At 45.4% G+C, this 15264-nt stretch overlaps 1 protein-coding gene across 1 annotated transcript in view; it reads right to left on the minus strand.

The window, feature by feature from the left end:
• Positions 1–15264, minus strand: part of gbe1b (glucan (1,4-alpha-), branching enzyme 1b) — a 92506-nt gene that overhangs the window by 25391 nt on the left and 51851 nt on the right. Inside the window, exons 11-12 of the mRNA XM_079731324.1 lie at positions 5908–6018; positions 5005–5176 (exon numbers count right to left, since the gene is read on the minus strand). Of these exons, the coding sequence (XP_079587450.1) occupies positions 5005–5176; positions 5908–6018 (283 nt within the window). The remainder of the gene's footprint in view (positions 1–5004; positions 5177–5907; positions 6019–15264) is intronic.

A 15264-nucleotide genomic window follows, 5' to 3' on the forward strand; every position in this document is an offset into this window, starting at 1 on the left:
TAGAAACCTGGTAGGGAGCTAGTAGAGAGCTGCTGTATGTAGAAACCTGGTAGGGAGCTAGTAGAGAGCTGCTGTATGTAGAAACCTGGTAGGGAGCTAGTAGAGAGCTGCTGTATGTAGAAACCTGGCAGGGAGCTAGTAGAGAGCTAGTAGGGAGCTGCTGTATGTAGAGAGCAGGCAGGGAGCTAGTAGAGAGCTAGTAGTGAGCTGCTGTAAGCCGAGAGCAGGCAGGGATTTAGTAGGAGGCTAGTAGGTGGCTGCTGTACGCATAGAGCAGGCAGGGAGCTACAAGCCAGCTACAAGCTAGATAAATGCTAGCTACAGGCTAGTTAAATGCTAGCTACAAGTAAGCTACATGCTAACTACATGCTAGCGCCACAAGTCCACCCCCTACCCCTTACCATCAGTAAATGTATCTCAGTTCACTGGGCTTCACCAATAGATATATCATTAATTATTTATAAAGGATAAACATCCTGGTTAAACCTCACCACAACAAGTACAAAAGCTTCCTTTTAAATATACATATTTTTCTACTCCAAAGAAGGATTGAATAAGGGATTGCCCTTCCCCCGGTTTCATCAAAGCCCTTCTTGATTTAACACAAATAAGCAGAAAGGATAGAGATTATTTGGCACTAAATCTCTTATTATGACCAGCAGCAATTTAAGTTTTAAAGAGCATTAGTGAAAATGGGTTTGAAAAGGTCTTTGGAAGGTTATCCAAGCCACTTAGGATGACAAATACATGACCTGTCTTACAGCCCTCTCTTTTACTTTCTCCCCAATTTTTCATCCAAAGATATTCTTGATTCGACACCATGTAATTGTCCAGGCCTATCAAGTGAAGTGTATTTATCAATGACTGTGGACAAAGTTTGGCAGATTCGGTCAACTCTTTCCCCTGCTAGCTGGCCCTGTTCCAAGTACCATTGCCTTGTTTTATTTATCCTTATACAGTTAAACAGTTTAAATCTTAAATGCTGTACATTATTAATGCCATTGTCAGTTTTTTCGGTTTTGATGCAGGGCACTTTCTCATCTTAAATAAAAGTCCCTCCACAAATACAGCTAACCCTTTTAATTTTAAATAGGGCAATTGGAAGGTAAGGCGTGCACTCGATGGCAGCCTGGCTTAACATCGGAGCAGTGATGGGCTGATAAAGGGCCGGGGTTGAGGTGTTTACATGGAGGGTGATGTCAGACACATCCCTGGTTCCCCCTTCTCCACCCCTCGCAGGCCCCTGGGTGTCAGATAAGGGGCCAACAGTGACACCGGCCCCTCAGTAATTAGCAGCACAAGTAGGAGCCAAGGATCAATTTGTTTTCCTTTGGAGGGATTCCAGCAATGCCGAGATCAATGGTCGGAGTTTTGTGTTGGGGTGAGGGTGAGGTTGGTGTCGCCTGAGGTTTTTGAAAGTGCAGTGTTGTAAAAAAACAATGCCCCTGCCAACAAACTATAGTTCCTTAGTATATTGATTCCTCGTAGTGTGGAAGGTTAATGCAAGCACAGACTCTAAAATATTAAAATGTACTTTAATTCAACAGCGGAAGTAGCTTCAGCAAATTGACGAAAACAAAGTGACTTTAGAAACACAGTTACTTCTCAAGACAGATGGTCTATTGGATAAGTTTCAAAGTGCCACCACAAAGAAGCAGGTAGCTGACCAAGAGCGGTAGCTTAATGGTTGCCCAACCTCAATTTAAAATAATCGTTCAAAATCAGACTCTGTTGCAGACCCTGCGGTGTTTCATTACTAGGTTGCCGTTTGTCGCAGTTATGTCTCAGACATGACCACCACTCGTCTTCACACCACTCGGTGTTTACCGCCAGACGTGAGTCAATCAACAGGCTTCTCCTCGGCTTGCCAACTGCCAAATCGATTTTCCCGCTCAAACTGTTTGTTATTGCCCAGCGCCGCCTAAATGACTCCATGGCCATTGATCCGGCAATAGCCATGTCATCTCTCATTTACTCCCATCTCTTTCCCCGCCTCTTTTTCCCCACTTCCTCCCCTATTGTGTCGTCTACTGCCAGGGATTGGTTTATTTCTCAGGGTCGGGGTGTTGAGGCGAACGACACGAGGGATTTCAGAGAGAAAACTTGTATTGGATTACCCTCTGTTGAAGGTCCTGAGAAAGAAAATGTTTTAAATGATTCTCTCCCACTATAAGGGAGCATAAGCTTGGCTTAAAGGGGACCAGGGAGTTGGGTTTAAGAAGTTCTTTGAGTTCACCTCAATCTCCTTCATAATATATTTTGTTTATTTAAATTAAATCATTTGACCAATCTAATAAAAAAATTGATCAGATATGATATACAAAACCAGTTAAGGGTGCCTCAAAAAACAAATCGATATTGACCTCAGTTACCGTGGTTACTGCACACAGTGCTGGATTGTTCCGGAACACATGAGCAGCAGGTGGAGCTAACATGCTGTAGATATGAGAGAGAGAGAGAGAGAGAGAGAGAGAGAGAGAGAGAGAGAGAGAGAGAGAGAGAGAGAGAGAGAGAGAGAGAGAGAGAGAGAGAGAGAGAGAGAGAGAGATGGTTCGGTGGTGTGTTTACCTCCACCTTCCTTCCCCAATCAGAGACACGCTCCCAGACACAAACACACCATCCGGGCCAAGGTCGCCCCCCCGACATCATCAATTACCACTTCATTATCCTCGCCAACAGGCGGGGGTACAGTCAGTTGCCCCCCCACCACCCAATATACCCCCACCCCCCCATGGCGGAGAGACTTCAGAACAGTGAGCCGTTCCAGCCGCGACGGAGAAGAGGCTTTTGTTTTGAAAAGCAGCAGCGTCTGGATCTTTCATCCTGGCTCTGTAGTGTGAATACCCTACAATGTCAGCTACTTTTCATGGCTGTGTGTACCACCTTGACTTGAGACGGGTGGGACCGCTAGCATAAACCCATCAAAGGGACAGAGCAAAGCAAGGAACAAATATAAAAAAGGATTCATGGACGATTTGAGGCGATTACAGGTGGCTGAGATAAGATGAGATATAAGAGGCGTAACTGAAAGGTAAAATAGCAGTAGAAATAGAATGTCGGCTGAACATAGACTTTCAAAGTATAAGGGCCGTTTACAGAGCATCACTTTCAAGGTACGTGCATAGCACTTTGAAAGTAAGAGCTTCAAACTTTCAGGGTAAGAGTGATATATCTTTCAAGTCCGTGTGCTTTCACTTGTTAGAGTTAAATCCCATTAAAAATACATTTATTTTAGCTGCTCCTTGCGGAAGTTCCATAATGTGAGTAACCGCTGGCCAGCACTGCATTGTATCTGAACAATATTCTATCCGAAATAGTCAAACACCAACAATATCGATATCATTGGATTTGCAAACTCCATTACAGGCGCTCCTTGGCAGTAAAAAAAACAACATTTCCATGCCAGACAGAAAATCCCACAAAGGAAAGGATGCGATTAAGAATCAAATGCCTATGGTCTCAAGGACGCGATCACTCAAACCCAGATGTGTTTGGGAAAGGGATGAGCACAGAAAGGTTTTATTGCCTTTTTAACATGAATATAAAGAGAAAGTGGTTTCACGCTCTTAATGTGTAAATTTCTTCACAGCCACCTGGGTAACTTTTAATTTGGTTCAGTCAGGTCTCAAGCCATGCAAAGTTTGATGTTGGTATGCCATGTAACATTTTATTTATTTACTATGAACCGGCCATGAAGGCAGCTTGGAATGAATACAGATGTTGAGCTTGTGCTTTTTGCTTTATAATAAATGTTTTTAAACTTGGGCATTTTCTCATATTTATCATCTTCATCCCCCCTGAGGGCAATACCTTAGGCTGGCCAGTGAGGTTATCGGAATTAAATATACATCTTAATAAATAATTATTACAAAGTAACCCTGAATGTGTGTCAAAAATGAATGGAAAAAATGCAGGGGGCCATGCAAACATTTGCTTTGAATACGTTACCCATGGTTACCCCTTGTAATAATCATCTAATTATTGTCCACTGCATGGTAGTGTACTGGGGCGTCCACCCAACTGGAGTGACTGTGGATGAAATTCCTTCTTCTTCTGAGGGACTAGGCCGACGTGTTTTTTTTGGGGCAACCATAAAGTGTTTGCTTTGTATCATTGCTAACATTTCATCTAAACATGATAATCATAACGACATAACCAGGACAAATTCATACCGCTTTATAGGGTTTTGAAACATGAATGCAATCAGAAAAGTTGAAGAATCTTTTGAAAAAGATTTTCAAAAGATTAATATGATCAACATGGGGGTTGTAGCGCTACAGGGAGTGATGCAACCACACCCTTCATGTGGGCACAGACTGACTTGGGAGTCAGATAGAGACGTCTGTCTTTTTTAATATGAATCAGGGCATTTAGGTCTACTACAATTATTAATTTGGAGGATCGAGCTTTAAAGTAAGTGATGTGCCAAGGGTCAAGGACACAAGGACAATTATCTTTTATTATCATCAAATTATGGTTTCTTTGACCAGTCGATAGGGGGCAATGCACCAGCGGACACTCAGAGAGGTTGTTTTGGGTCATTTGATGTTTGAGATGACGTTGGACAACACGACCAGGGACACCTACGGCGATGTTTGTGTGGATATGTGGAGCTCCGTCTGTACAGAGGATTATGTTGATGGCCCTGTCCCAGAGAAAGTTAAAGAGCCAAAAGAGTTACGTGGTTATTTGTCATATATAATCGTCAACATAGTAATCTATGCCATTTGATCACCATTACTGAAATAAGAACCCGATTTAGAGCAATCTAGGACCCTGCCACCCAAATAATTTAGTACCACTTTTTACCTCTGAGGGTTCAAATTTAAGCTATACAGTAAGATTCACTTGAACATTAACGCCCGGTCCCTCTGTGTTCACTTAAGTTCTGCTCTTCACAAAAGAGTCTACCATCCTAACAACTTAATCCATATGATCCACTTTCCTCCGGGTCTCGGTTTCCTTTGTCCGGGCGTTGGTTACAGTGTTACCATGACGACTCACCTATGAAGTTGAGGTAGCCCTCTCCTCCGAGGGCCTGTGTGAGAAGGCGGATCATCTTGTGCAGCTGGATGCCTCGGTCGATGACAGCAGTCATGGGGACCAGGGAGCTCATGTTGGTGTACATCTCCTTGTCCATGAGCCAGAAGGCCAGCGTCTTGTCTCCCACCAGCGCCTGGGCCGGACACAAGGGGAGGCTGCGTCAGCGAAGCAGGAACACTTGTTCAAAGGGGAGCCAAATCTCCTGACTACTTCTGCACAAAAACACTTTCAGGTTTTGGACTTTCACAGGGGTGCCGGCACCCGTGTAAACACCCCTTCAATTTAGTTTCAATGCATGCAATAGCATGTGTTTAACCTAGATATAGAAGGAGTCATCTAAGGCAAACTGATCTACAAGTGGTGTTGCGGTTTGGTGTTCATTTTCCAGCCGAAAGGTATCAGGTATCATCCGCAGTACCTTTATGCATAAGATTGGATGTACTTTCTTAATCCTAGACCGGGAATGAGGAACATAGGCCGAATGCAAGATGCCTTTCTCTTTCTTTACTTTTTAATAGTTCCTCATTCAGCAGACGCTTTTACCCAAAATTACCCAAACTTAGAGTGAATTCAGACACGACGCAAGTCGCAGCTAGGGGTCAGGGCATCTTACTCTGCCTGCGGGCCAGACTTGGGACATTAGGGAATCGCTGAATCTGCATTCCCAAGGTTTCTTCCTTGATAATTAAGCTCTTTGGAGACGTAGGGCTAGAGACTTTAACTCTGATTTAGGGCTTTACAAATCTAAATTTACTTGACAGCTGTAAATGAGTTCCTGTGAGTGGCTTTGGATGGAAGCATCTGCTAACGTCTCAATAGTAGAAAGAGAGTTACAGAACTAGGTGCACTCAGTGATGTCTGTACCTGGTCGTGGCTCTCGGCGTAGGCGATGCACTTCTCCCCGTAGCGCCGGTTGATCAGTGTGTGGATGATGTTTCCTATATCCCAGTCTTCATCCTTGAACTCCTTCAGGATCTGCCCGGCAACACAAGAGATTATTGAAAGCGTCTGAAACGATCGACGGCTGACAGACACAGATCCATACTCACTGAGAATCTGAAGTGTGTTGTGAGTAAGAGTCAGTAAGGTATATTTACACACAACTGTTTTCTTTCTCTCTCTGTCTCCTCTTTCGGCATCTCTCACCCCCTCTCCATCCCTCCTCTCGTTTCTCTTTACCCTCTATGTAAATCTAATCATTCCCCCTCCCTCTCAATCTCTCCCTCTATCTCTTCCCCCCCGGTTTCTCTCCCGACCCACGTCCTCCCTCTGCTCCCCTCTTCCTTCTCCTATCAATCTCTATTTTGACGACTATCTCCCCTCCTCCACCACTCTATCAGGGTTACGTCCATCTTGTAAAAACCGCCATTACGGAGTTCTTAATAACTTCGCAGAGACCAGCAGAGAAATGTGCGCTGCCAGCCGAGCAACCCTCCCCCCGCCGCTACCTCCAAGTTCAGAGCGGAGTTCATTCAGACTGCGAGGGACAAAAAGACAACTCCACAATAAAGTCGACCCTGCGTTCCGAACTTGACAAGCAACCAGCCGCGAGGTCTTCTGTGATAGGTCAGGAGTAAACGAGGGGTTGTCAGCGGCTGTTTCTTGGGTGGAACCCTCTGGCAGACAGGGTTTACAGGTTCATTCAGGCCAGCGTTGGCCCTGAGGATCATGCGGTTTAATGAACACATGGTAAATAAATATTAAATAAAGGCATACTACTGTTTAGCTTTTCTAAATACACAGGGGCCTCTTAATATCGGCAAGCGCTTTGCCTTTTTGCTTTGCATTCACCACCACAAACTCACACCTTAACCCATGCACATACATTCACATACACACGTTCACCCAAAATCCCACACCCACACACCCACATTAATGATTTAATAAAAACTCAGCACCACCAAGAACACCTTTACAACCCTGCACACACACATACATACGTTTGCCCAAAATCACACACCTACACATTCTCATCCACCTTGATTTAATAAAAACGTAGCGCTACTAAAAACACACACATTCAACAGCCTCACACACACACACACAAAAATGCTCATCAGCGTTATTGATTTAATAAAAACGCCTGGAGCAGTGCCTTGCTAAAGGACTCTTCAACTCAAAGTGGGTAGCAGTTTGGGAAATGTGTAAAATAAGAAGGCAAATTTAGACATCGGTAATAATTCAAAACGGCATTTCACTTCAATCAAAGTGTGTGGTAAAACATGGTCTTCGACTGAAACCTTCAAACTGGGCTATTTCTACGATAAGAGAGTACTGCTTCACATGTGCAAAATGTGTATGAAGCCTTACTCTCTTACTAGACAATGGGAATAATAGACTGCTTCAGACAGTTCACCTTAATTGAGGAGACCAAGATTAAGAAGAGTTTAGTTTAAGGTTCCTGCCCCGAAGTCGACTACACACTTCACTTCTGGTCTTGACAATCAGTCTTGCATTACCATCGTTGGTGGTCCACACTAGGGGACTGGGAACATGCAGGGGTACACACGGGAAGACTCTACTGCCTGATTATCCGCTCCTTCCCTTAAAACTTGCCAAATCTTTCAGGAACCTGCCACTCGAATAGACGGGAGGTCGGGGAGTTATATTTGTATAATAGCTGCTGGATGGATCAACACCTTTCGAATGGATGGCGCAGTCATTTCTACTGAAACATTTCCAGCACCGTTCCAAGCCTGCTTTTCTGCAGTTGAGGGAAAATGAGTTGTTAAAACTGGTTGTTTGTTTCTTCCCATTGGCTGTTGCTAACATAATCACTAGTTGATTCTGATAACAAAAAAATAAAAAAAATCTTTGCCCTCCAAACTCTACGAGGGGCGGCCAATTCACGTGTCTTGTGGCCCCCCACACCTCACGGCCAAGGGGGCCGGCTTCAGACGCCCCACTCATCCTCTCCTCCCGCAACCTCCTCCCCTTCTCTTCTCCTCTGCTCACCACCTCCTCCTCCTCACGTCAACACGTCTCCTCCCCTTCTCTTCTCCTTTCCCAACCACCTCCTCCTCCTCACGTCAACACGTCTCCTCCCCTTCTCTTCTCCTTTCCCAACCACCTCCTCCTCCTCACGTCAACACGTCTCCTCCCCTTCTCTTCTGCTAACCACCTCCTCCCGCCACCTCCTCATTCCCCCCCCCCCCCCATCATGGGAAAGACGAGCAACAGGTCTACCCCTCTCTGTGATGGACGGGGGTCCGCTCGCCTGAACCTCTCTCTGACAGGAGATTGACAGTCCGGGGAGGGCCTCTTTATAACTCCCCAGCCAAACCCCTAATCCTGGGAGAAAAGTGAGAGTAAGTTGTGGCGATCAATATGTCAGCCATGAGCCAGATGGTTCCTCCTTTTCTGCCTCCTTCTCCTCCTCCGTTTCCCCTGCAACCTTCACCTCCCTGCCCCCTCTATCTCATTCCTCTCCTTGCCTCCTCTCTCCCCGATGCATCATCGCTGTATTACTCAACACACATGTGGCCTGAGGACCTCTTAGGAACCCAGGGTGGAAGCCGGGTTCAACGCCAGGGTAGGACCCAGTTCAGGCTGAGACGACGGGGAGAAAGAAGCCGGGAGCTCGTTAGCGAGAGAGAGGGGGATAGGGGGAGAGGGAGAGAGGGAGAGAGGGTAGAGTGAGAGCAGAAAGGGGAGAAGGGGAGAGGGACAGGGGATGAGGCATGGGGAGACATAGAGATGAAGAAGTCTGTGGAAACCAGGAATGACTAGATTTGACACACTTTGGGGAATGTAGGTTGGCTATTAGACTAGACAAGGATGAGATATTTATACGCACCCTTCAGACACTAAGGGTGTTCATAGTGCTTTACTTAGCTGTTTAGAGGACGTTAAGGACAATCGGTACAAGACAATCATATAAACAATGATATCAAAAGGAAGGTAAAACAATATTAAAAAAGAAAAAACATTTTTCGAACAAATCCACTTCGACTTCAAAGTGACATTAGACACTGTCTAATGTCACTTTTGACATTTAGACAGTGTCAAGAATTAGAATGGATTTAACATGGGCACATTTTATGGCTTACTCAGGAGTTTTTTAAATAGTTTTCCGTTCACCTGCCACCTCACCCTAACACCCTCCAATATTTGCGTTTGTACTGTAATTTATTTAAATGACTGTGTTTCTCCAAGCTAAATACACGTGGTGGGATGTATCGGATGTGCTAACCTTTCTTTTCCTTGCTTTTCTTTCTCTGATCTCATGTGAGCCATCTAGCAGGTCGATGCTAGCCAGAAACCACCCGGCCTCATTGTCTCCCACACGGAGCTCCGATGAGAGAGAACCACACAAGACGGGCATATAACCAATATCACCCGACGGGGACCGTAACTCTCATTCTCCTTCTCGCTCTCTCTCTCTGCACAACATTTGTCTGTGCCCTTCTCCTTGACCCTGCTACAATCCACTTCCACATTTTGCACTATTGGAGAGCAATTAATGGCGGGAAGAGAGGAGGTGATGGTGAGGGAAGGATGGGAGGTGATGGTGATGGTGGTATGGAAAGGAGGAGGTGGTGGCAGGGAGGGGGGGGGGGGGGGGGAACAGGCGTTGATGGTGGTGGTAGGGAAAGGAGGAGTTATGTAATGGGGGTAGGAGTTGGTGGGGGGAGAAGGAGAAGGTGGTGGTGGAGGAGAGAAGGTGGTGGTGGAGGAGAGAAGGAGGTGGTGGAGGAGAGAAGGAGGTGGTGGTTGTGGGGGATAATAGGAGAGTAGGAGAGGGGTTGTAGTGTCAGGGTAGAAGAGGCCTCCGTCACCAGCGCACCCACATCCAACCGGGCCGACCGCGCTGACACACCCCTTTACCGACACTAATGAGATGCAGGCACCCCCACACCCACACACACCTAGCGCTAAAAGCCTGCTGTCGGTGGATAAGCTCTGGATTCATTAGGGACAGTCAGGATGTCAAAAATATACACACACACACACACACACACACACACACATATACATGGCCCTCCCCTCTCTGAAATTAAAAATAATTAAACAAATACTATATATATATATATATATATGCGCACACACACACACACACACACACACACACACACACACACACACACACACACACACACACACACACACACACACACACACACGCACATCTTAAATACTAGCAATGAATGAGCAGGATCTCTGTTTGTTTTGCTCCCTTTGAAGCTGTGTCTCTGTGTCTGTCTGTCTCTCTGTCTTTTTATCTGTCTCTTTCTGTGTCTCTCACTCCATTTCTTTCTCATGGAGTGGTGTAAATCACTTTGAGTTGGAAAATCATTTGGCTAACAGGCAAAGGGCCCTATCTTGCATCCAGCGCAATTGACTTACTACAGCGACGCATGTATCGTTGCTAGTTTGCACCCGGCACAAAGCCGATTTTCCCCCGCAGCAAACCTGCGCCACTAAACTTGCGCCCTGAGAGGCGTGTCGGCGAAAAGCAGAGGCGTGTTCCGGCGCAAAGGATACATGGTACTATCTTACAGATCGATAAAGCAGTTGCGCAACTTACCGACAAATACTTCGTCTAAGTGCACTAGCGGATGGCGCAGTTGGTGTTGCTATTTTGACGTACCATGGCAGGTCGGAACTGCAACGTTTTTTCCATAGGGGCTGCATGAATGAACACTGTAGTAGGCTATGCCATGCGTTAAAATAATAATAATAATAATTATAATAATAACAATGATAAACTCGAGCAAAGTAGGCTATATCCCAGCCTTCCTAAACAAAATCTCGTTTTAAGGTAAATGATAACGTTGATTAGGCTAAATTATTTGTGAAAGAGTAGCGGTAATAAGTTGTATTTAAATCAATGCATCTGCAAACACCGTACAGCAAACACATATTTTCCTGACACAGACATTGTGTATAAGCCCATAACTTTTAGGATAGATGAGTATTTGATCGTGAGAAAACATACTTTTACCGCGAGTGAGTGTTAAATAGAATGAATGAATGCAGGTGCGCGTGTGTGCATCCATCTGTTCAAACACACGCAAACTAAACACGTAACGCACAATACAGTCCATGGCAATGTACATTAACGGGGGGACACATGAATCTTAGGAACACAAGTCGATAACGATAATATATACAATTATGGTAAGAAACGATGCGTGTTCATGTATTGCCGCATATCATTAAATAGACCCACAGTTACGGCCACAGGACTGCATATCATATGTGTGTTAAATTTTCTTTGCCGCAATTACACGACGACTCGAGTATTTCGGAAGTTGTAGAAGAAAATGCTGTTCCATGTGTGAATTAGGGCATATTATTTGCCCATAAACTGAGCCATTTGAAGTTTGAAATTCATGTGGTCATGCATATGTCTCATCGGAGACTGTAAACACGCTGTCAAAATATCAACTCGTCGGGTTCAAATACGCTCATGCCTCTTAAAGGAGATGGGAGGTGGCACTCTAATTGGTTTATTGCACGTTACGCCCAAACCACACCTACGGGTAATTAGTCTACTTCAGGGCAACCCTTTTTAGATTTGCGTCGGGCGCAAGAGTCATTTATCCGCCGGTATAATAGCAACAGCGGCAGAGCCCCGCCCACAAAGCTACTTCCATTTTGCGCTTCTCACTTGCGTTTCAGACCGTTAAAATAGGGCCCAAAGTAATGCTGAGAGTTATGTCATCTCTCTCTCTCTCTCGCTCACTCGCACTCTCTCTCTCTCTCTCCTTATTTGGTCTCTCTCTACCCCCAACCTCTTCCATATCTCTCTCTAATTCTCTCTCTCTTCACTTTCTCCCCATCTCTCTCTTCTTCCTCCTCCATCACTCAACTTACACTCCCTCTCTTCTATGTCTCTCCCTTTATGTTCTCTCCATTCTCCCATGTTTCTTACTATACCTCTCTCCTCAACTCCTCCCTACCCTCTCTCTCTTTACACTTTTTTTTCTTAACTGTGTTTCCGCTTGGCGTTGCTATGGGGACACCTTTGTATCACCCCTTGTCGTCACCTGCCCCCCCCCCGCCCCCCTTCTCACTGGTCCACAGAGCTGGAGTAAGAATGAGGAGGCCACGAGTCTCCCACAAGTTGGGAGAGGGAGGAGGTGGAAAAGTAAGATTAGCAGGAGAGGAAGAGTAAGGAAGAGGGAGAACAAGGAAGTGGAGAACTGGTTCAATTCTTCCCTCTTCACTTGTTTTGAGAAATTAACTCACTCCGGCCCACACTAATGCCACCAGTTGCTCACAGGCATTTGCTCGAGACACATTTTAAGTAAATACCAACAACCAACCGACAGTGTGCGTGGTGTCGTTGTTTTTAATTCTGGTAATTGAAATGTTTCCGTCGTTTCGTGTGATGGACGGACCAAAATAAGTCACAAAGTGTTTGAGTGGAAAGGCATTCCCACAAGAGATATATATACAGTGGGGCAAAAAAGTATTTAGTCAGCCACCAATTGTGCAAGTTCTCCCACTTAAAAAGACGAGAGAGGCCTGTAATTTTCATCATAGGTTAACCTCAGCTATGAGAGACAAAATGAAAAGAAAAATCAAAAAAATCACATTGTCTGATTTTTTAAGAATTTATTTGCAAATTATGGTGGAAAATAAGTATTTGGTCACCTACAAACCAGCAAGATTTCTGGCTGTCACAGACCTGTAACTTCTTCTTTACGAGGCTCCTCTGTCCTCCAGTCGTTACCTGTATTAATGGCACCTGTTTGAACTCCTTATCAGTATAAAAGACACCTGTCCACAACCTCAAACAGTCACACTCCAAACTCCACTATGGCCAAGACCAAAGAGCTGTCAAAGGACACCAGAAACACAATTGTAGACCTGCACCAGGCTGGGAAGTCTGAATCTGCAATAGGTAAGCAGCTTGGTGTGAAGAAATCAACTGTGGGAGCGATTATTAGGAAATGGAATACATACAAGAACACTGATAATCTCCCTCGATCTGGGGCTCCACGCAAGATCTCACCCTGTGGGGTCAAAATGATCACAAGAACAAAAATCCCAGAACCACACGGGGGGACCTAGTGAATGACCTCCAGAGAGCTGGGACCAAAGTAACAAAGGCTACCATCACTAACACACTACGCCGCCAGGGACTCAAATCCTGCAGTGCCAGACGTGTCCCCCTGCTAAAGCCAGTGCATGTCTGGGCCCGTTTGAAGTTTGCTAGAGAGCATTTGGATGATCCAGAACAGGATCGGGAGAATGTCATATGGTCAGATGAAACCAAAATAGAACTTTTTGGTAAAAACTCAACTCGTCGTGTTTGGAGGAGAAAGAATGCTGAGTTGCATCCAACGAACACCATACCTACAGTGAAGCATGGGGGTGGAAACATCATGCTTTGGGGCTGTTTTTCTGCCAAGGGACCAGGACGTCTGATCCGTGTGACGGAAAGAATGAATGGGGCCATGTATCGTGAGATTTTGAGTGAAAACCTCCTTCCATCAGAAAGGGCACTGAAGATGAAACGTGGCTGGGTCTTTCAGCATGACAATGACCCCAAACACACCGCCCGGGCAACGAAGGAGTGGCTTCGTAAAAAGCATTTCAAGGTCCTGGAGTAGCCTAGCCAGTCTCCAGATTTCAACCCCATAGAAAATCTTTGGAGGGAGTTGAAAGTCCGTGTTGCCCAGCGAAGGCCCAAAAACATCACTGCTCTAGAGGAGATCTGCATGGAGGAATGGGCCAAAATACCAGCAGCAGTGTGTGAAAACCTTGTAAAGACTTACAGAAAACGTTTCACCTCTGTCATTGCCAACAAAGGGCATGTAACAAAGTATTGAGATGACCTTTTGTTATTGACCAAATACTTATTTTCCACCATAATGCAAATAAATTCTTTAAAAATCAGACAATGTGATTTTCTAGATTTTTTTTTTTTTAATTTTGTCTCTCATAGCTGAGGTATACCTATGATGGAAATTACAGGCCTCTCTCATCTTTTTAAGTGGGAGCACTTGCACAATTGGTGGCTGACTAAATACTTTTTTGCCCCACTGTATATAGAGAGAGAGAGACAGATACAGATGTGGGGTACATTATAAAATATATAGGCTTTTGTTAAGGAAACATTGTTACAAATACATTTTTTCACGAAAATTGCCAGTGCAGATTTCCCGGAATATCGATCCCTGTTCACATTCACACCTGACCCCATGCAGGGAATCTTCCGGAACATTGCAGGATAAGACTGCATGTCTGAAAGGGGCCATTGAGATAGAGAAGGGGGGCGGAGCATACTGATTTTCATTGAGTTGTATCCTCTCCCTCTCCAGCATCTTCATCGTCCCGCTCCAGTTCCACCTCCTCCTCTACTACCTCTCAATCCTCTACCTCCTCCTCGTCCTCCTTTACCCCCTCTACCTCCCTATTGTCCACTACCTCCTCATGATCTTCCTCCTCCCCCCTTCCTCTTCTATCTCCTCATGATCTTCCTCCTCTTCCTCATTCACCACTTCCTCTTCATCCTCTAACCCTTCCTCCTGCTCCTCTGTCTCCAAGTGTTTGAATTAATCATTAATCTGGGCCAGCTAAAGGGAAGGGCTGCTCGTTAAATCCGAGAGTGTCGCTAACGTGATCCATCAGAGTTGACACTGCTTAACGTTGCTAATCAGACAGTATCAGCTCTTTGGTCTCCACCGGTGTTACCAGGCCCTCGGGTAAGACCATATAGCATCAATATCACCCTGTGGGGAGGGTGTTGGATGGTCCAGAGGCCCTCCTGGAGCCTACGACTTATGCCTCTGTTCACACACATGTGGTGCATGGAGAGGGAAATAGTTTGCAGAGCGATTGAAGCATAAGCCGTACAGGGGAACTCCTGCAGGGAATATCTGGAAACCTGAGACTGCTCGCTGAACCTCTACGAGCAATCATCGCTAAGAGATAGCACCGCTAGGAATTGCCGTAGCTATTAGATAGCATCACTAGGAGCTAACATAACAATTAACAATTAAGAGTAGGCAGGTGCTAGCATCGCAAAGAGCTAGCATCGCTAAGGAAGGTCCTTCAGGGGACTCTCTCCTTATCTCTGTCTCATTCTCTTTCACTTTCTCTCTCTCTGTCTCACTGTGTGGGTGTGTGCGTCTGTGTATATCAATGTATATGTGTATGTAAATGTGTGTCAATTTGTGTGTGTGTGTGACGCTATGAGAGACAGCTGATGAATGACATGAGGCCTTGCTCCTGGGGAGGAGAAACAGCAGCATGTCACAACTCCTC

This window comes from Pollachius pollachius (assembly GCF_949987615.1).
Source record: "Pollachius pollachius genome assembly, chromosome: 3".
Lineage (NCBI taxonomy): Eukaryota > Metazoa > Chordata > Actinopteri > Gadiformes > Gadidae > Pollachius > Pollachius pollachius.